General features: G+C 37.4%; 1 protein-coding gene across 1 annotated transcript in view; it reads left to right on the plus strand.

Annotated features, from left to right (window-relative positions):
- The window catches only part of LOC306852619 (cadherin-12-like), a 145,809-nt gene extending 123,320 nt beyond the window's left edge, over nucleotides 1–22,489 (plus strand). Inside the window, exons 8-12 of the mRNA XM_079389597.1 lie at nucleotides 477–613; nucleotides 10,492–10,613; nucleotides 12,219–12,336; nucleotides 15,484–15,735; nucleotides 21,148–22,489. Coding sequence (XP_079245723.1) covers nucleotides 477–613; nucleotides 10,492–10,613; nucleotides 12,219–12,336; nucleotides 15,484–15,735; nucleotides 21,148–21,671 — 1,153 coding nt within the window. The 3' untranslated portion in view covers nucleotides 21,672–22,489. The remainder of the gene's footprint in view (nucleotides 1–476; nucleotides 614–10,491; nucleotides 10,614–12,218; nucleotides 12,337–15,483; nucleotides 15,736–21,147) is intronic.
- Nucleotides 22,490–22,860: the final 371 nt, after the last annotated feature.

Consider the following 22,860-nt stretch of genomic DNA (forward strand, 5'->3'; position numbering starts at 1 on the left):
CAAATTAATGTGAGACCGCAATCCCATAAAAGTGCTAATGGGAGTGTATAGTTTTGCAGTTGATTTACTGACTGTGTGCAAATTAAAGAACACAGACGCAGAAGATTATTTCCATAATGACAAATGCCGTCTACCAGGAGCAGCACTAATTAGCGTAAGGTTGCAAACAAGCAGAGCCGATTATAATCAGGTGCGGGAAATCCACCAACGTGTGTTAAAACATGCTTTTATGGGGCATTAAAGAATGGTGCAAATACCTATAAATTAATTTGTAAAGCCTTAGTAGAATTTTGCATCTGAAAGAGAAAGGGCAATAAGGTCAGCTGCAAAAATAAATGTGCCCATGCCTTTTCAACTCTGATTTTTCACTGCGTGTCTTTAGTAAATACTGACAGTAGTTTTTAAAGCCAAAATAGGGTTTGTGTTGGCGCAAGCTGTTGGTAAATTTGGCCCTAAATCTGTTCTCTGTTCTTCAGGTATTCCATCGACTGGAAGAGTGACCTGGACAGCTTCTTTGACATCGATCCTGTCAGAGGAACCATCTCCACCAACGAGCTTCTGGACAGGGAGAGTATAGCCCAGCACAACATTTCAGTTGTGGCCACTAAAGTTAGTAAGTATGGCTGTGATTCATAAAAGTTTCGTTGTCTTAAATGCTGGGATTTTTTGCGGACTGATTTACGGTGACCCATCGCAGTGCAGTCAGCAGCAAATTCCATTAAAGTCTGCATTTTATGAGCATTCATAAAGTATGACGACTCTCCTGGAATATGTATCATTATTGCAGTGTCTTTCCTTTCTCCTTGACTTAGTGAATTTAACAATTGATGTATTTCAATGTTCTGAAACTACTGGTGCATTAATTGTTCATTGCCATCGAGGTGGCCATTTATAGAAGACTCAATGATAAGACAACAATGATAAAAGTAAGTCTTTGTTTTAAAGTCAGTTGCAAATATTAGAGCAATCCATAATTACTCTTTCATATTATATATTACATTATAACATTCTTCGCCCTTCAGTGACTTTTATTTTTGATAAACATAAAAAATCCCTTTTAGTCACTTCAGTTGCAACCAATCAGTTGCAAAGTTTCTGGTCTACATTTTTATTTATTTATTTATTATTTCCAGGTCAAATATCTCATTTTTATTGAACATAAGAAATTTAAAAAATTTTCGCCACATAAGAAAAAATATTATTTCTTTGGTAAAACGTAATAATGACTTTAAAATCATAATTATGATATAAAAAGAAAATATTATGACATACTAAGTAAAAATTATGATGCAAGTCAACATCATTTGTTTACATGTCATAATTCACTTTATATGTCATAATTATGACTTAATTTAAATAAACAATCCAAATTTTAATCAGTTTCACCTTTATCTCATAATTAAAATTTAGTATGTCATAATTATGACTTAGTATATAACGATTGCTTTGTCATAACTTCCACTTTTATTTCATAAGTATGACATTCATCTCATAATTTTTACTGTTATGTCATAATTCTAATTCTTATTTCATAATTATTATTTAACAAAGTTTGATATATGTTTTTTTCCCCTGTGAAATGGGCTTCCATATGTTTTATTTCGAAAACTGTCAGATTATGGGGGTGAAAAGGGTTTGCACACTGCATTTCATATTGACTTTTTTAGGAAGTAATTTGAAAGGCGATCAAGCAGCAGCATCAAAGATGTCATTGCTTTAATTGTGTTTGTGTCAGAAAAGATCTGTGTATTGAATCACCACGTAAATAAGCAAATCCATCGTCATCAAGTTGTCAAATCCTCCAAGAAGTCCCCAATGCCATTATCTTGGAGGATATGTGGTGCTCAATCAAAATTACAAATGCAGCGACTCACATTCATTAAGACGGAATGGGGATGAGAGGTCATTAAAAGTTGAGCCTTCATCACCATGGTAACGGTTATTACTCACTGTCTCTCAAGGTTGCACTGGTGATATGCTAATTGTGATTTCTAAAGCTAATTTGGGAGAGACTAAAACTAAGTCGGGGATGTTAAACTTCACTCCTCTTCTGCAATGGGAATTGTCCACCCTGTGTTAGAAGCTTCAGTTTTACTCGTTGTATTCACTGTAAGTGCCTTTTAGACAGTTTTACATTCTGTTTTTTTGGCCCAGATGGATTCAGAGAACTCACAGAGCACATAGTCTGAGATTCATAACTCATGACTAAACTAGATATGAGATAAAAGAAGGCAAAAATAGTCAATTTTATTCCAAAGTATATATTAATTCTTCATAAACTAGGCCATCTCTACTATTTTTGATATATATGATATATTTGATGTGTGTATACACACACACACACACACACACGTTTACTTAACTATCTAAATGGGGACATTTCATAGGCGTAATGGTTTCTATACTGTACTGTATGTGCTATTGCCCTACACCAACCCTACACCTAAACGTAGCCCTCACAGGAGACTTTCTGCATTTTTACAAATTCAAAAAACTTTGTTTAATTTATTTTTAAACCTGTTTTACAAATGAGGACGTCCCCAAAGGGAGATTTTTGAGAGATTTTGTCAGGTTTACCTCACTTTTGGGTACAATTTTGTACACACACACACACACACATCAATATATGGTTCTATATATATACACACACACACACACACATACATCATATCTCATATCTGAGACTGTACCTTTCATATTTAAATTTTTTCAAGCATCCTAGTCATATAACCAATTGATTTTTGCATGTCCTTCTAGTCAAAACTTTTTTTGCCCACTTTGACCAATTGGAGCTGTTAACTATATGAGCACTGAGTATTTAACAAGCCATTTTTGCTTTCCTACAACTTATAAATGCTCATATCATCAGTGTGTGATGTGTAATAACCTTACTCACACTTTACAGTGTCTTGTAAAACATGCTTGACAGCTTTTATATCTCTCAGAACCAGTGATTATGAGGTGCGGAGAACACCTGTTCAACACCATCACAAGCTAGTTTAGCATAAATCGCAGATTCTTGTTTTTTTTCCTCCCCTTTCCTGTGCTTTTTAGGGACGTTAATGTCACACCAGGTGGAATTCCAGATGTTCTGGAGCCTCAGAATCATACTTTACTAAATATAAAAGTGCTGAGGGAAGCATGAGTCAGCACACAGTTTCCAAACACTCCACGCTTGTTGCACGTCATGAAAACTTCTGCCTTTGGTTTCTGTTAGGACTGCAAACATACGGATACACTTGATTACAGCAGAGTCAGCTTGCTGAAGGAAAAACTGTTTTAAACTACAGTTAGAACCAGTTGTTTTGTGTGGTATGTGTTAGGCAGACAGAATTATTTGTTTACACCTTGTACAGTACCAGTTGTAAAAAGGGCCCCAATCAAAACTTGAAAATGAATATGCTGTCCATATACTATGAAGTATGCTGGACACAAACCGTGTTGTCAGTCAAACCTACAAATGAAGCAGAACTGTTTTTATTTAAAAAGACGCACCCTTTAAATATGTGATTAGAGCATTTTCATTTGTTTGAAGCCAGGCCAACAATAACCATCGAAGCACGAACAAAAACATCACAAAGACGCATTTACTGTTATTTTGTCATAAGATCTCTAGCGTACAGCAAGATGGACGATTTCTCTCTTATACAACAGCGCCATCTAGTGGCACAAATCTGTCATTTAAGTCGTAAAGCTGAAGCCATAGTTGACTTGTAAACTGTTTTGATAATAATAATAATTTAAAAAAGCTCACTAGAATTATTTTTTATTAATTTAATATATATATATATGTATATATATATATATATATATATATATATATATATATATATATATATATATATATATATATATATTGTGTGCATGTGTGTGTAAGTGTATATATATATATACATATATTAAACATTAAATACATTGTTAAAATGATTTTCATGACATATTGAAATGCATAATATAAATATGTTATATTATGTATATAATTATTATTATTATTATTATTATTACTACCCTGAATTGTTAACAATATATATACAGTCCCCTCCATAAGTATTGGAACATTAAAGACAAAATTGCTCTGTTGGCTGTGGAGTCAAGACATTTGCAAATATGGTTAAAAGATGAATATGAGACAAAACTACAGAATGTCACATTTTATTATTAGCCGTTTCAACACATACACGTTTTACCAAATAAAAAGAACAGCACTTTTAGAGTTCATCCCACTCAATGATGTGAGCATAAGTATTGGGACAGTTGAACATAAGGCAGATATAAAAGATTAAAAGCTATTATTTAGTTGCAGATCCCTTGCGCACAATCACAGCAGTGAGTCTGTGACCCATAGACATCACCAGACTCTTGGTCTCATCTTTGAAATACTTTTCCCAGGCTTTAATGCAGCTAATTCCAATTGTTGCTTGTTTTGGGTAGTTTCTGCCTTTACTCTCCTCTTCAGCTGGTGAAATTCATGTTCAATCAGATTTAAATCTGGAGATTGACTTGGGCAATCTAAGACTTTCTATTTATTTGCCCTTATAAATTCCTTGACTGGACTGGCAGGGTGTTTTGGGTCATTGTGCTGATACGATATGAAGCACTTCCCAATGAATCTGGTGGCATTTTCTTGAATATTGGTAGGCAAGATGGTTTTGTACCCTTCTAAATTCATTCTGCTACTGTCATCATACATTAAGTCATCAGTAAAGTTGAGAGGGCCTGTTCCAGAGGCAGCCATGCATGCCCATGCCATGACACCACCTCCACCATGCTTTACAGATGAGGCTGTATGCTTGGGATCATTTTAAGTTTGCTTTTTCAGTTTTTTTCTTCACATTTTTGCTTTCCCATCACTTAGATAAAGGTTCATCTTTGTCTCATCGCTCCATAAACACAGTTCCAAAACTCTTCTGGCTCACCTTTGTGCTTTTTTGCAAACTCTAATCAATCTTGCTGTGTAGCATCTGTAATTCTGTGTCAAAGTCTCCTGAGGACAGTAGATTGTCAGAGCATCACACCAGCTCTCTGGAAGTTGTTGATGATTTTAAAGACACGTCTTTTAGGATTCATTTTCACAGCTTTTATGATTTATCTGTCATCAACTACTGTTGTTTTCTCAGCCAATCAGGTCGTTCTTGGTTGCTGGTGGTTTCCAAACTCTTGTTTTCTCCATGCCCTTTGTTTTTGCTATAGCTTTAATTGACTTCCTCTTTTCTTTTAGCATCCAAATTGCTTGCTTTTCTCTCAAAGTCAGCTCCCTCATCTTCATCCTGGTTTGTGTGCGTCATCATCGAATGCAGAATTCAGAATACAGAAGTAATGGATATAACTGATACGACACATTCCCTGCTTTTAATATCTGAAGAATTAATGCAACAGGACACAGCTGATCACTTAGAAAGACCTGTGAGGCAACTGTTCCAATACTTATGCTCACATCAGATAGGGGGATGAACTCCAAAAGTGCTGCACTTCTTAGCTCGTAAAACATCTGTGTTGAATCACCCAATAATAAAATGGGACATTCTGTAGTTTTGTCTCATATTCATTCACTTTTCATTCAATTCATTTAATTTTGTCTGTACTGTTCCAATACTTTTGGAGGGCACTGTATGTGTATATATATATATATATATATATAGTGTGTGTGTGTGTGTGTGTGTGTGTGTGTGTATTATACATATGTCAAAATTATTTTCATGACATATTGAAATGCATCAAATATATGTAATTAGAAAATGATAAATGTTGCCATACTGTATATTCAGTACTTTGGTCATCTGAACAGATCCAATATGTTGGTTCAAATTCTGAACAGATCCAATATGTTGGTTCAAAATGACTTTGTTTGAAAATCAAAGTAAATTGCATTTAACTTTTAGTTAGCAGAACTTCTTTTAAAACTCCAACAGTGGCTACACAAACAGTAATTTGCTGCAGGGCATTTGGGGCAGAAGCACATGACCTGGAGAATGATGATGTGTCAGATCTCAGATAAATTGTAGCAACAGTCATTTTTTATTTTTTATATTTTTACTGGACATCAGACGCCCTGGAGCCTCTAAAGCTAAAGTAACAAACAGCTACACATACACACACATGCACACACACACTTTCTCTCCAGGAAGATTGCTCATCTTCATCAAGGTCGCCCGCAGGTCTTGGCTTTATACGGGACCCCTTAGAGGGATGAGTTCAGATCCCTCGTTCTAAGCCTTCTCACCTTCTCCTCAGACATGCTGAGCCCATCTCACAGATCTGATCTATAAAAGTTTATTCTGCACTGATGTTCACCTCCACACTGCACGCTCAAGCAGAATTCAAACAATACCAGCAAGACATGTAGGAAAATCAACAGCTGTGCCAGAGAGGACACTGCTGACCATGTGTGTCAGCTAGAAACTTCTTATTTTAGACAGATTTTTACCTTATTTTATTACCCACTAAACATGTTGAAAAACTTATTTTTATGTAGTTTTAGGAATAGAATAGAATAACTATTTATTGGCAGCCTAAGAATAATATTTCAATCCCTTTCAAAGTTGAGACATGATGCAGTATAGTATATTGGCGGTTTAGAACATAACATTCAAATCATTACAGTAAACTATTCTATTTTCTGACAGTAAATTACGTACTCAGTCTTGTATTAATGTCTTTTGGTACCTCCGTAGAAAGCTGATGTGATTTTAGTAAATAATTGGAGTTATTAATGTGACATATGCTTAAGCTTATGCTTATGCTCAGCAAGGCTGCATTTATTTGATTAAAAGTTCAGTAAAAAGCATAGTATTGTAAAATGGTAATACAATTTAACAGCTGTTTTCTATTTTCATATATTTTCATTTATTCCTTCAGCATCATTACTCCAGTCTTCAGTGTCATATGATCCTTCAGAATTCATTATAATACGCTGATTTGCTGCTAAAGAAACATTTCTCATATCAAGATTATGTGATTAATAGAAAGTTTAAAAATAACAGAAATTATTTGAAATAGAAACATAAATGTCTTTATTGTCACTTTTGATCAATTTAATGCATCCTTGCTAAATTAAAAACAGAGGGGGGGGGGATTTTAATTGATATTAAATAATAATAATAATTTAAAAATGTAATTAAAAACATTATTTAAAACACATTATTTTATAAATCATTACTTTATAAGTACTGTATATCATTTTGGTATAAAGCATGATGATGTTAGTTAATTAAGTAACGCGAGTTACGTAATAATATTACTTTTTTCAAGTAACTAGTAAAGTAGCACATTACTTTTTAATTTACAAGAAAATATCTGAGTTACTTTTTTCAAAAAAGTAACGTCAGTTATTTTTTCCCCATTTATTGACTGACAGTGCGCTGTTACTGTAGTTCTAGACTAAACGGGAATGTGCATTAATTAATCCCACTCGCAAAAAACAGATTTAGTATTCATCAAAATGAATTAAAACAGTGAAATGCAAACTCAGAATGTGACGCAGACCTGCAATAATTAAATATGTTAAACAACACAAATGTATCTTTGATATGACCTTTGATGATCCAGTTCAACCATACTAATAAGAAAAAAATTACTTTAGATAAACTAGCAATTGTGCTTCATTGTTTTTTTATTGCTGAAGAGTGTTGAACCTTCTTCTCCTGCGTTCTACTGTACAGACGTGAATTTACTTTTCCTTCAGCCTGAGGTTTATTCATTACACTTTTTGGTGTAAAAGGGCTTTTACATTTGCTATAATTAGAACTTAGAGCCCTGCTCATATTTAAAAAGTAAAGCAAAAGTAACGTAACACTGTTACAACTCTGCCCGGGAGCACGGAGACACGGAGACCAGGAGACGAGGAATTCACAAACACGAGAATCTTTAATCCAACTAGGAGCATGGGAGGCACAGGAAACACCTCACGGACAGGGAAGACAATTCAACGACCGACAAAACTAACTGAAAGGACTGGGGCTTATAAACACAGGATAACGAGAGACCTAAGGAGACACACCTGGGATCAAATTAACAATCAACATGAGGGAGAAACTGGGTCACAGAACACATGGGGAGCAAAACACAACAAAAACAGGTCCAAGATCCTGACATATCGCCCCCCTCCCGGAAGGTGCGTCCTCGCACCATAGAAACATCCAAAGGGGAGGGGCGGGTGGGAACTTGGGAGGCGGCTCAGGAGGAGGGCGGATACCCGGGAGGGGGCCGGCAGACAGAGACCAAGGCGGTGACGAAGGAGGGAGGAGCCAGGGAAGAGACAGGAGAGACCCGGAGCAGGAGGCGCTCAGCTGGACCCAGGCCACAGCCGTGACGATGGCCCACGGTGGAGCCGACGGAGGGAGGAGCCATGGAGGAGGGATGGCCGCCGACTCCAGGGGGCCGACCAACGGCGGCGGAGCAGGTGGTGGAGGAGCCCGAGGCGGAGACGGAGAGCCAACGAGCCAGGGTGATGCCGAGGATCCGGGGGGACAGGGTGGAGCCGAGGGCTCTGGTGACCGAGGTGGAGGCGGAGACCCGGAGATCCGCGGCGGAGCCGGAGCGACTGAGGACCAAGGTGGAGCTGGAGGGAGGAAGGAGCCCAACGGAGCCGGTGGGACGGAGCGACGAGGCGCAGCCAGAGGAGAGGAGTCCAGAGGCGATGGCGGGTCGACGCCCGACCAAGGCGGAGCCGGAGGGACGAGGGAGCCCGGTGGAGCTGGTGGATCGAGGAGTGACGGTGGAGGCGAGGGAGCTAGGAGCCGAGGTGGAGCCACTGGGTCTACGGACCGAGGCAGAGTCCGGGCCTCGGAGGCTGGAGGCGGAGGTAAGGGATACTCCAGCCCCGGCAACGCTGGAGGATGGCAGACCCACGGGGCTCGCACCGTACCGATAGAGGGCTGAGGGCGAGCGGGGGGGCTGCCAGACGACAGCGGTGGAGGAGGCAGGAGTGGGTGGGAGGGTGGGGATCTTCGAGGAGCAGGCACTGGAGGGCACGTGCGTGGAGCCGGCACTGGAGGGCACGTGCGTGGAGCCGGCACTGGAGGGCGCTCTGGAAGCGCGGACACTTGGGGGCGCTCGGGAAGAGCTGAGCTGGACGGGACCAGTGGAGACGCAGGAGAGCTGGGCGGGACCAGCGGGAACTCAGGAGAGCTGGGCGGGACCAGCGGGAACTCAGGAGGCCTGGACGGAACCAGCGGGAACTCAGGAGGGCTGGGCGGAACCAGCGGGACTTCAGGACGGCTGGGCGGAGCCAGCGGGACTTCAGGACGGCTGGGCGGAACCAGCGGGACTTCAGGACGGCTGGGCGGAACCAGCGGGACTTCAGGACGGCTGGGCGGAACCAGCGGGAACTCAGGAGGGCTGGACGGGACCCTCTTGCGAGGTGCAGGGATAGGAGGGCACAGACGAGGAGCAGGCACTGGATGGCACTGGCGAGGAGCTGGCACTGGATGGCACTGGCGAGGAGCTGGCACTGGAGGGACTGACATGCCCTCAAACTCAATCAAAATCCCTACCGGCACCTGTCTTTCCTTCCTCGGTGGTTCGGGGTGAACCGTTATAGGCGGCGGGATCCTCTTCAGCGCGGACGGCGCAACGTTCATCGCCCCTTGCGGCGGAATCCTCCTCGCCGCGGGCGGAACATTCATCGCCGTCTCAGGCGGGACGAATTTCTTTTGGGCGGTGGGTAAGGGCGAGCGGCGAATGGCGACCCGTTCTCCCCAAAACGGGTGGCCTGGGTAAGCCGCGACAGGCAGCCCAACAGCCCACGCAGAACGGGCAGGGGCGAGCCGCGAACGGCGGCGTGAACCCCCGCAAACGACGGGCACAAGCTCAAGCATCCTGAGCGGTGAACTCGTCTTCGGTATGGGGTCGGTCGTTCTGTTACAACTCTGCCCGGGAGCACGGAGACACGGAGACCAGGAGACGAGGAATTCACAAACACGAGAATCTTTAATCCAACTAGGAGCATGGGAGGCACAGGAAACACCTCACGGACAGGGAAGACAATTCAACGACCGACAAAACTAACTGAAAGGACTGGGGCTTATAAACACAGGATAACGAGAGACCTAAGGAGACACACCTGGGATCAAATTAACAATCAACATGAGGGAGAAACTGGGTCACAGAACACATGGGGAGCAAAACACAACAAAAACAGGTCCAAGATCCTGACAAACACATTACTTTCCATAAAAAGTAGCTAAGTAACGTAATTAGTTACTTTTTTAGGGAGTAACGCAATATTGTAATCCATTACTTTTAAAAGTAACTTTCCCCAACACTGGTGATGATAATATGTTCTTAAATTAAAACTGTTAAATGCATGATGTTATAGTTATTGCTTTGGTTTAATTTGAATAATTGGTTTAAAAATCTTTAAAATCATCCTAAGGGACTGAAAAGTTTCCATAACTGAAGAGCAAGTGTAAGCTTGTAATGTGTGTTTTGCATTACTCATGACACACAGTGTGTTGTTGGTCATAATATCTTATGTTTGTGTGTTTTGTGTAGATAACCCAGTGCTGACCAGCAGAGTGGCCGTCACAGTTCATGTGCTGGACATTAATGAGTTTCCACCAGAGCTGGCCATGCCTTACGATACCTTCGTGTGTGAGAGTGCCAAAGTCGGGCAGGTGAGTGAATATAAATGGTTGTGTGTGCATGTGTGTATGTTTGCATGTCCAAAACCAATTCTGGTCTAATGAGCCATTTAAGATGATGTATGACAGACCCCAGAGTCTGACACTCTCATTAAATCCTGAAAGTGCATTATATTCCTGCTTTAGCCAGGTACAGTGTGTGTGTGTGTGTGTGCCAGAGCATTTCCTATAATCTACTGTATCTTGCCCACATACACTGAACCACTGAACCTAAGTAAACAGGAAAATCTTTCTGAAAACATGCTGCGAGATATTTTATACAATATTTTCTCCTATTGCATTTCTTTGTATTTTGTGAAAACAAAAGTGAGTCATTGTTGTGCATTTAAAGCTCACACCACAATGAATGAGGTTAGTGGTTGTCAGGATGTTGTTATGTGGTTGCTAATGTGTTTGAAGTGGTATCTAGGACTTTGCTAGGTGGTTGTAATTATTTTATTTTCACAGTCCTGTTTCACTAGGTGCCAGGAAGGGAAAGAAAAACACTTATGTAGTTGCTAAGGTGGTTTTAGTGGTATCTAGGATGTTGCTAGGGTGTTTTTATTATTTAAAAAAAAAAACATTTTATTTTACTGTTTTTACAGACCTGCTTCACTGTTTTTATTATTTTTGTTATATTTTTTTCACTGTCCTGATTTACTAGGTACTTGGAAGGAAAAAAAAAAAATTGTGTGATGTGTATTTATTTAATTATTTAAGTTCTATTACAAGGCTTTTTCTTAGTTTAGAGCCTTTTTCTTCGTTTGAATGGATACAATGCTTCTGGCCAGAACTATGAGGTTTGATTGATACATTGGAAAGGAAGAGCCTGGTGGGCAAGTGATGCATTAGTGCTGCGCTAATGGTCCTACCCAGCATGCACCTGTGGTGCTGGTGACAGCCCTACAACAGGTGACACCAGAGGGAGGGTGGGTGGTACGGACGTCTTTTAGATATGGAAGATTGATCTGCTTGTAATGTTAGTGCACAGTGTATCATGATTGCTGGATGTGAAAGCAGACTAATTGGTTTTAGATGCAGAATCAAGGAGAAAAACCACATGAGCACTTGATTAAACATTACTGAGCACACATGGCTGCCACTTCTCTTCATGCACTTGTAACTAGTTTATAACTCATGCTTCATTTAATGTTGTGAGTGTAATTGTTTCATATACATAAAGCACTGTAAAGTGGATTGTTTTTCTTCTAAGGAATACATTATATGGCTGTATATCTCCATAAATTAAGAGCAAACACTGACTCTAACTAATAAGTTTTCTATGCTAGTGTTTATTTAGTTTGTCCATAAAGAACTGAAGATATTAATAATTTTAATTAGTAATGTATACTTTTTTTAGTATAAGAGATGATGTCACTGTGCACTAATAACCTTCATAAATCATTAAGAAATTTCATAAACATTAATGTTCACCATAAAATATTTAAACAATTAAAATACTATTTTTATGCAGTTTTACATTATATTTTAACCATATTCTGGGTGTCCAGCAATGATCAAATATACCTTCATAGACAGTTTATATTAAATTTTTTAAACCCTGATCAATAATTTTTCGATTAATTTTGTGTCATCTAGGTAATTCAGCTCATCAGTGCAAGAGATCAGGATCTTCCTCAAGCCGGACAAAGATTTTCCTTCAAATCCCCTCAAGAGGGAGTGAAGACCAAAAACTTCACTGTCAGAGATTTTGGAAGTGAGTCTGTCTGTTATTTCTTAGTCAAGTGATTTTTTTATTTATTTAGAGAGCGAGAGATAGAAACAATATATAGCCTATAATAATAATAATTGCATATGTTTATAACAAATACTTTAATGAATTGTCTCCATGGTTGAAGTTCCATAATTGACACAGGTTTTTGTTGTTGTTGTAGTTTATTTATCTCTGTGAAGCTGTTTAATGTTTATTGTACTAAAGCACTAAAGAAATACAACTGAAATTAACAAATTTATTTTTTTATATACTTTAATTTGTTAATTGAAATTTGTACGTGTAATAATGTAATAATATTTCACAATATTACTATTTTTACTGTATGCAAAAGTATACTGTATGTAAAAATGTTACATTAGATGTATGTAAAAGTCATGGAACTGTGTTTTACGTAGTTATTTATTATTTTCCATCGTAGCTGATGTGCTGCTCTGCCTCTACAGCACATACTGTATACATCCACTGTTTTGGCCTGATGGAACGCCTGTTCTCACTTCAGGCACGAATGCTCGCTTAAGATGTGATTTGCTGGGACAGGGTGACAGTTTCTGCTGAGGGCAGGTCAGGAAAAAGAGGAGAAACAGGCTACCTGTGACATGCAAAATTTTCTTGAAAATGCTCGCCCGTCAAGAAAATGTAGCAAGCATAAAGTCACAGCGACAGGGTCAGGTGGGCTAATCAGAGTTCACAACCAGCAACTTGCAGCAGCCTTGATGCCAACAAAGTCTTTTGACAACATGTCATTTCTCTGAACGTAACACACCAGCTACATCACACTAATTTTAGAAAACACGAACAGCTACATTGTTTCTTGCCATTTACCTTTTTATGGCTGAAGCCTGGGGGATTTGCTATAAGGAACAAGCTCTTATGAAAACCAAAGCTGTTTTTGCATGGAGAGTCACATTTTTAGATATTGTAGCTGTGCTTTTCACAAGATGACTGCAAAATGATGTTACTATAAGATATACTTTTTTACAATTCAATACTGAAAGGTATTAAAAAAGCACCATTTTGTGCATCTTGTGTATTTTTATCTTATTTTAGTATCACATAACATCCTAACACTAAAATGTGAAAAAAAAAGAGTTATGGAGTAGCCATCGGGAAGTTATAAATCTCAGCTGACCAGAAGAGGAAAGTAATGTTATACAGAAGGTCAGAAGGTATGGTGTGAAAGCACTTCTATACCTCCTGAAATCATTTCAGACGAATGTTCAGGCTCAAACACTCTCCACACAGAGAAAAAGCATATTATTTGGAACCCTGAGGGGGATTCGGCTCTCAGCTGTAGTGTGATGTCCCTGTTGAAGTAGCCTGCAGAGTGCACTAAACACTGGATAGTTTGTTCAACTGGGATTTTATCAATAACAATAATTAGACAATATTTTGCTGAGTGTGTTATTGTGCTGATATCTTAAGGACTACCGTGGACAGCTGACTCCTAAAGTTTTTGATATTCTGCATATTCTGTGGTGATCAGTTCACAGCAGGAATCTTTTACAATATTTTTTTATAATTTTTTTTACCTTTTATGGGCATTTTTAACTTTTATAAAGCCCTGCATGAGTGTGCATAATATTTTCAGTCAAATTCTTAAATTGAATCAGTCAATTACAATAAGTAATTTAAGCTGTTACCAAGCAAATTAAATCAGTATTGACTAAATTAATCTTTGAAATGCAGAGAAAACACAGAAGCTGCATTAGAAGTGGCATTTAGATGCATTTACACACTGTTTAATGCAGGACATGAATGCATTTAACCTGCAGTTACACATGCATTAATACTGTTTTGATATTTTAAACATAAAACATTGAATACTGATTAATAAAAAGAAAATAAATAAATAAATAGATACTTTGTGAAATTAAAACTGCCAGTAGGTGGCAGCAAGTCACTGTTAATAATTGAGTCATTGCAACTGAACCAAATCATTTAAACGGTTGATTCATTCAGGAACAAAACAGCTGTTGCTCTGAGACGCAAATTTAAATTATATTTGTTGGTGAAATAGAGCAAAAACAGTCAATATTGTGTCTAAAACATAAGTGTCTTAATATTAAATTCTTGTTTATTTAACTGCTTTAAAAAATCAATATCACATTTGTAATCATGTTGCATTTTGTTGGTAAAAAAATCACTAACTATATGAAATTCTATACATATATACATTTCTGCCCCCATATCTTGAATTTTGTGATCATTCTTAATCTAAATGCATTTTAATAAACTGAATCATGCAGTGAAAGAACGCGTACTTGTCTATGGTAGCTGATGTTAGCAAGACAAATTAACTATATTTGCCTTTTGTCTTTTGGATAATTAATTGTAAATTTGAGGCACAGGTAGCTAGTCTTTTGTTTATCACCACTCAACTCCACACCAAGATAAACACAAGTGGAGAGGGAGGGAGGGCTTCACTTCTGCGGTTCTCTGCCTGTCTGTGATGTGCATGTGCCGATCAATGTGTGCTACACTGCTGTGCTGCGCACGCCTGCGCCGAGACGAGGAGGGGAGAAAGACACCGCAACTCGACAGTCTCTCAACATTTTCTGACCCGACCTGATATTTGGATTTTTTTATTTGTTTGACAGGGAAAGCTGTGCGCAAACAGAAACACACATGCATACATATATACATAGGCCTATATTCATTTCTAAAAAAAAACTCCCCAGAAAAATGAGCACTTTCTCTCGAGGAAGAAAAAGGGCAGGTGCTCAGCCCCCTTTTATGTCTATGAGTGCACATGCCTGTATTATATTATATTATATTATATTATATTATATTATAAGTTATGGTAAAATATAGCAACATATTTGTGTTTATATGTGTGTTTTGGTGTATTATTTAGACATGAAGCAAAAAATAAAAAGGAAAGTAATATGTGTAAAGTAATATAAAATAATATACATTTTTTTATATAATTTTAAATAACATAATGTAACATAATATAACAACATAATGATTCCTTTGTTACTTAATATATTTAAATATAATCAGATTTAAATTTAAAGATAACAAATTATTAAAAAAAATATTTAAATATATCAAAAATTTTAATTAAATAAGGGCAAGTAATTATTTGGCATGACAAGTCTTAAAATGTAATTTTACTTCTTTACTCAGATAACACCGCCGGTGTGGTGACTCTGCGTGGTGGCTTCAAACGGCGCTCTCAGGAGATCTACCATCTTCCGGTGGTGATTGAGGACGGTGGTCTCCAGACTTTGAGCAGCACCAGCACCCTCACCATCCGTGTGTGCGGCTGTGACACCGATGGATCTTTATTAACGTGCAGCGCTGAAGCTGTTTTCCTCCCTGTGGGCCTCAGTACCGGAGCCCTGATCGCTATTCTGGTGTGCATCGTCATACTGCTGGGTAAGCAAACATTCATCCATCAGAGCATTAGACAGAGAGAGACAAAGAGAGAGAGAGAGAGAGAGAGAGATCCCTATCCAGACTGCATATACCAGATGCAATCCTAACTCTGTTTGACAAAGCATACTGCTTCTGAATCACATTATCCAACAATCTTTTTATTAAATAGCTACTTTTGGAATGGAACACTAAATACCGTACAGTAAATACTGTACACAGTCTACTATTTTAATGTGTTTTTGATTGACTGACTGACTGACTGATTGATTGATTGATTGATTGATTGATTGATTGATTGCAATTTGAATCCAATATGGTACAAAAACATTTCACTGTATGTGATTCTTTCAGTTTTTCGATCACAAAAGACATGGAAGGTCATGTTGAATACATTGCATTATGGGATACAGTGTTCTGTACAGTGTGCTGTGTTATATCACGCTCATTTTGACACATGTAGTGCTGGAGGTCATCTGGGTATTCTGTAAATAGAAAATCTGCATACTGTGCACAGCATACATACTAATAGAAGGACTATAGTATGCTATTCCAAACATTATTATTTTGTGATTGTAGTAGTTCTGAAATTACACACCTACCTTGAACTTCTGAAATGCGTCATGAAACACATTCGCAATTGATTTTATTTCTAGAACATGACGTATTTAAAAGTGAAATAATATAATAAAGGAAACAAACATATTGATTGGATAATGAAAAGTGCAAGAATGAGTCATTTAGTTTGAGGGAAAGGTTTGAAAAATAAGTGGCTTTTGTTCTTCAAGGAAAAAGTAAAGAATGGAAGCTTTTTTTCTACCATGGAAAAAAGGTATAAAAATTGAATTACATCTGAATTGCAATTACATCTTGCAACTCAGATTATTTTTTTATTTTTTTTGGTCTGAATCCTGAGTTAATATCTTGCAATTCTGTTTTTTTCTCATATAATTCTGTTTCCATATCATAATTTTGACACTTTGCCCCAGAATTCTGAGTTTATATCTTGCAATTGTGATTCTTTCTTTTTTTTTTTTTGTCAGAATCCTGAGTTTATTTCTTGCAATTCTGACTTTTTACTACTACTTTTTCTTTTTTCCTCATATAATTATGTTTTCATCGCACAATTTTGACCCTATTTTCTAGGACTTTTGAGTTTTACATCTTGTATTTCTGTCTTTTTTCTTGGAGTTGTAGGTTTGTTTTGTTCCACCACTAAATTAAAAGAAAAAAAAAAGAAAATTGTGCCTTTTTTTATCTTTTGAGAAGGAAAATCTGAATTATGAGTTTATATCATGGTGTTGTACGTTTCTGATAAATAGTATCTCACAGAAGTGAGTACACCCCTCACATTTTTGTAAATATTTTATTATATCTTTTCATGTGACAACACTGAAGAAATGGCACTTTGCTACAATGTAAAGTAGTAAATTGCAAAGATTTAGAAATGTGCATTTATAACATATCAATTTCAGTTTTGATTTCATTAATAATTTGTTTCTGCTAGCTTTAGGCTGTTCTTGGACTGCATGGTCTCATGCTCTTTTAGATGAAAGATACATAGGCTGCTCTGAAACTCTCTGGGCTGGTTTAATTAAAACACACTTGTTAATTAAGTGACTGTTTATTGGCCGTCCTAGACAGGAAGGAGGAGGATAGCTGGATAAAGCAAATTAGCACGGGTTTAAACGAGCCTAGTTTTTGCCTATCAATGTCATAGTAAAAGCCCTAAATCTCCGAGTGTCATTAACATCAGATCGCAGGCTGAATTACTCTCCATGTTAACTTAACCCCCGAGGTCTAGATGGGGAAATCTCTGGAGTTATAAACCCAGCTCATTTGCATACGGGATGTGTGGGAGGTTGAGGTGGAGGGGTGAGGAATGAAGTGGAGACTTTTATGGCCTCGTTTCCATGGTAATTTGTGTGGGCTGGTTGGTCATTAAGTAAGAAAGACCATGCTCAACAAAATGAGGTTAGCACTCGGCTGTCCTCAAATGAACCTCAGACACAGATCTTAGCATGCAGTACACTGCAGCTCGTATGTCTCAAATGATGTGTATGTCCACCAGACTGACACTTTAGATGAAAGCATACATGAACATTTTGTGAGGCAGATCATCAGTTAAAGAGAGCAGAAATCGGACAAAGGTCTGGACAAAGACCTTGCGGTATACCAGAGGTCATCTACCATAAAAAAAAAAAAATATATATATATATATATATATATATATATATATATGTATATATACACATATATATATATATATATTATAGGTGTATAATTCAATATTTTTCATATATGTTTAAAATAAAATATGTTTAATAAGTATTTATGAAATAAGTCTCTTATGCTCTCTAGTGCTGAATTAATTTTCAAAAAAAAAATGCAGTAAAAATACTAATATTGAAAAATATTATAACACATTTAAGAAAAAATAAATAAAAAAAGATTTTATTAAATTATTTCAGTATCTTTTAAAATGTAATTTATTCCTGTAATGGTAAGCTGAATTTCCAGCATCATTACTCCATAATATGCTGATTTACTGCTCAAGAAACATTTCTTATTATTATCAATACTGGATATAGTTGTGCTGCTTAATATTTTTGTAGAAACAGTGATTTTTTTGATTTTTTATTTTAGGATTCTTTGATGATTCTTTGTTAAAAAAGAACATTGATTTGAAATAAAAAATATTTTGTAACGTTATAAATGTTACAGTGTTTACTGACACATTTGGTAAATTTAATGCATATGTGCAGAATAAATTATAATAAATAAATAATTTAATTAATTCAATTCTTACTGACCTTAAACTTTGAACATTATATGATATTATATTATATAAAAAAATTATAAATAATAAATCCTGTCCTAAAGTATGATTTAGCATAATTCTCCACATGTATTTCTTGCATTGATGAAACTTCTGCTTACTTCTGTTCTTATTGTGATAATCATGCATTTCTTATTTCTCAAATAATATTTTGTCGTCTTATTGACTCAAGTTTACCCATTTCATGATGTTAATGATTTTGATTTGTTTAGATGTTACTATTTTCATTGCCATACCTTTGCTGCTCTTTCAGGTTAGCATTCTGTCCACTTCCTCCATCAAATTTCAGCTCATTTCCTTTGTTTATCCCTCAACATTACACCTGCAGTGAACAGTAGGCTGGTTCCTTTTTTCAAAGAAGAGCAAATGAAGTTGAATCACAAAAGGAAATGGGTCAGACTGAGACCTCAAATACAATTTAGGCCTTCCTGGAGTAGCCATTATGCTTAGAAGAAAACAGAAATGGTCATAATTACCTTATATATTCCATACTGGAAACAGATTTAAAGGGATAGTTCACACACAAAAAAATCTATTCTGTCTACCCTCACATAGTTCCAAACCTATATGCATTTTTTTTTTTCTGCAGAAAACAAATGAACACATTCTAAAGAATATCAATAACCACTTAGTGTTGGCTCTCATTAACTTCTGTTGCATTTTTTGTCCATACATTGGAAATCAATAGGAACGGAAACCGTTTGGTTATCAGCATTATTCAGATATCGTTGTTTATGTTTTACCAAAGTTCATTTTTGTGTGGACTTTGTGCATCCCTTTAATTCCTATACCACTTACAGTTGTAGAATGAACTGCAGTCCTGTGATTTTGATGTCTATTTGACATCCTCACTAAACTAGTCTTCACACCCCTTTGAAAAACAGTCAATCCCTCTTCTTCCATAACATGACAGCTTGTATTTAAGAGACTTCTGCAGTGCTCTGAAGACTGACCCTATCTCTCAGCTCCTGTTCCTGTGAGAAACCGGCTAGCATCTCTCACAGCATCACCACGTCCTTGCTAAAGGTGCCAGCCAGGATCACAGACAGCACAGAAAGAGAACACATTGTCATGCTTGAGATTAGCCATTATCAGTGCTCCATTTGTCAGACTGACCCATTTCCTGCTCCACGGATGCAGCCATGGCAGACAGAGCGAGAGATCAGCGTCCCGAGGATGAGGGCTTATTAATCTCAAACCCATTTTCTGTGTATGCCAGTCAAATCACAAACATGGATTCACAAAATAGACTATATGTCTGACAGGTTTGAAGGGTTGAGAACCGCAGTGCAGATGTCTGTCACTTGGGGGCGCTGTCATCTCACAGACACTAGTCTAGACTCTTGGAGCATATATAAACAACATTGTTTTTTTTGTTTTTTAGCAGTTTCCTCTAACTTACTGCATACTGATAAACAGGTGTTGGCCTATGGACTTGAGAACCTCCTGAATCTATAACAAACACTCTGCATCTCCATTACAGCATCTATCTATCTACACTGTAAAAAGTGATAAGTTGACTTAACAAAATAAAAAAAATTGAGAAATTGATACGTTGCCTTAAAATTATGAAGTAAATAATAATAATAAAACAAAATAAGTTAAGTGAATTGTCAAGTTCACTTAACATTTAAAAAAATATATATTTCCTTATATATTTATATATATTTATATATTTCCTATATATATATAGGGTTTCCTATTTTTTTTTTTAAAGTCAAGTCAATTTATCACTTTTTACTGTCTGTGTGTTGTTGTATCCTTCTATAATTCTATTGTCTATCATTTTATCATTACATTTTGTTTTAGCGTTTTCCTATCTATCTATCTATCTATCTATCTATCTATCTATCTATCTATCTATCTATCTATCTATCTATCTATCTATCTATCTATCTATCTATCTATCTATCTATCTATCTATCTGTCTGTCTGTCTGTCTGTCTGTCTGTCTGTCATTGTATCATTCTATAAATCTATTATGCCTATCATTTTATAATTCAATTTTTTTGGTGTTTTTCCTTCTTTTTAACTGTCTGTCTGTCTCTCTGTCTATCTATTTATCTATAGCTGTGGATCTTCAGTGGCCAGTCAATAAAAAAAAAGAAAAACACAAGAGTGAAATAGTCACACATGATGGGTGAGAGAGTCCATCAGATTGAGGGTACACATTACTGCAAGAGCTTTCATTCTGTCTCTAAATGATGACTGCAGTCAGGAGCTGTTTGCCAATCATGGAAAACTCTGACAAATGAGGGGGTTGTCTCCTTGATTGAATGAGAAGAGTGTTTCCACTAGCCTATGCTGTCTTTCTGCCTGCCTCACTCCCTGATTGTACAGACAGCATAACTAGGATGATTTGAGTCACTCGTAGAAAAAATGAATGGGAGAAATCACAATGTTCAATACAAAGTCCATAGGAACAGAAGACCCGCCTTCTAATAATTGCCTGTGGGTTTTTTCCCCGTCACATTGTTTTGACCAGCTTGAAAAGCACGACTGCTTATTTAATGTGTATGAGAGTTATAAAAAGATGCTAATCTTTCCTTTCTTTTCTGCTTGTTTGTTTACTGCAGTGATCGTGGTTCTCTACGTTGGGGTTAGGCGGCAGAAGAAGAAAGAGACTCTCATGACGTCCAAAGAGGACATCCGTGACAATGTCATCCATTACGACGACGAAGGAGGGGGCGAGGAGGACACGCACGCCTTCGACATGGGCACCCTTCGCAACCCCAAAGTCATCAAGGAAAACCTGTTTCGCAGAGACATTAAGCCAGAGTTGGGTTTGTGTCCACAGCGGCCAATAGCCTCGCAGAACAGCGCTGACATCAGCAACTTCATCAGTCAGCGACTGCAAGAACACGACGGTGACACTTCCGCCCCGCCGTACGACTCGCTGGCCACGTACGCCTACGAGGGCGAGGGCTCGGTGGCCGAGAGTTTAAGCTCTATAGAGTCTGTAAAGGGTGAAACGGAGGAGGACTACGATTACCTCAACGAGTGGGGGCCTCGCTTCAAAACCCTCGCAGGGATATTCGGAGAACGATCAGAGAGCCAATCAGACGTAACATCCAGCACCACCACTGAAAACAAACACTGATCTTTTTTTTGTGTTGTTTTTTCGTTTCAGTTTTTTACACTGGGTTTAAAATAAACATGGATGTGTATTTAACTTTGACTTTTTATTTTATCTTACCAGATTTCGTTACATTATTTTATAGCGGTTCTTTTTCACCTTTTTTCTTTTAGTTTGCCTTGATTTCACGCTCAAAACAAGAGAGGATATAGGAAGCCAGAATAAAATGCAGCCTTTGGATTATCTGTAAATGAATGTTGGAGGTTTTCGGTCATATTTATTCAGCTTTGCTTTTCACAAAAAAAAAAAAAAAAAAGAACCACATAGAAGATGCAAAATTTTTCTGACATCCTTAAAAAGTGCCTCAATGGAGTTGGTTTGTTATTCTTCTTTTCATGGTTTAGCTTTGTTTCGTCACCCTTCTTAAGGATGAATGGCGTCGCTAACCGAAGTTGACCGTGACCTGGATTTCGAGCTTTGGTGGAAAGAGTTTTGAAGAGGAAATGTCTACATGGGCCTTGTTTGGCCAAAGATATTTTTTGAATGTTATTTATGATTCTATTTATTTATTTGTGAGGCTGGTGAGACGGGTTGTAACATTTTGTTATGTATTTATCTATTTATCATGATTTCAAATTGAATATGAATTTCTTATTTTTTTGAAGACACAAGGATTTTCATAATTATTTGCTCCTCACGAGGACATGGACGTTGTAGTCCCAGGAGGAACTTGTATAGACTTGTATTTGTTGCAAAAAAAAACAAAAAAAACTTTAGGGCTAAACATGAGCTATTACAGTTGAGTCCTGTAATAAACACGGTTTTCTTAATAAACACCACTTGGAAAAAAAAAAAAAACACTGCTTGAACATGTTCCAGGTTTTTTGTACACTCTTAAAGTTCTATGAAGAACCAACATTCATGGAACCTTTCCATTGCACAAAATGTTATTTTATAGTGGAAAAATGTTCTTTGTATTATTAAAATGTTTTTCACAGTATGAAAAAAAGGTTATTTTAAGAACTGTTCAATGAAAGGCTCCTTGTGGAACCCATCACTGCAAAAACCTTTTGGAGCCTTTATTTTTAACAGTATAGAAACCAAAGATCCAATTTAGGCCTGCCCCTTAATATCCCCATGTTAAATTATAGGTCTGATTGTGTTTGTGATATGCTGATATAACAGTCCGAGGAGCAGTGAGGCAGCTGAAAAT

The sequence above is a fragment of the Barbus barbus genome, assembly GCF_936440315.1.
Source record: "Barbus barbus genome assembly, chromosome: 32".
Lineage (NCBI taxonomy): Eukaryota > Metazoa > Chordata > Actinopteri > Cypriniformes > Cyprinidae > Barbus > Barbus barbus.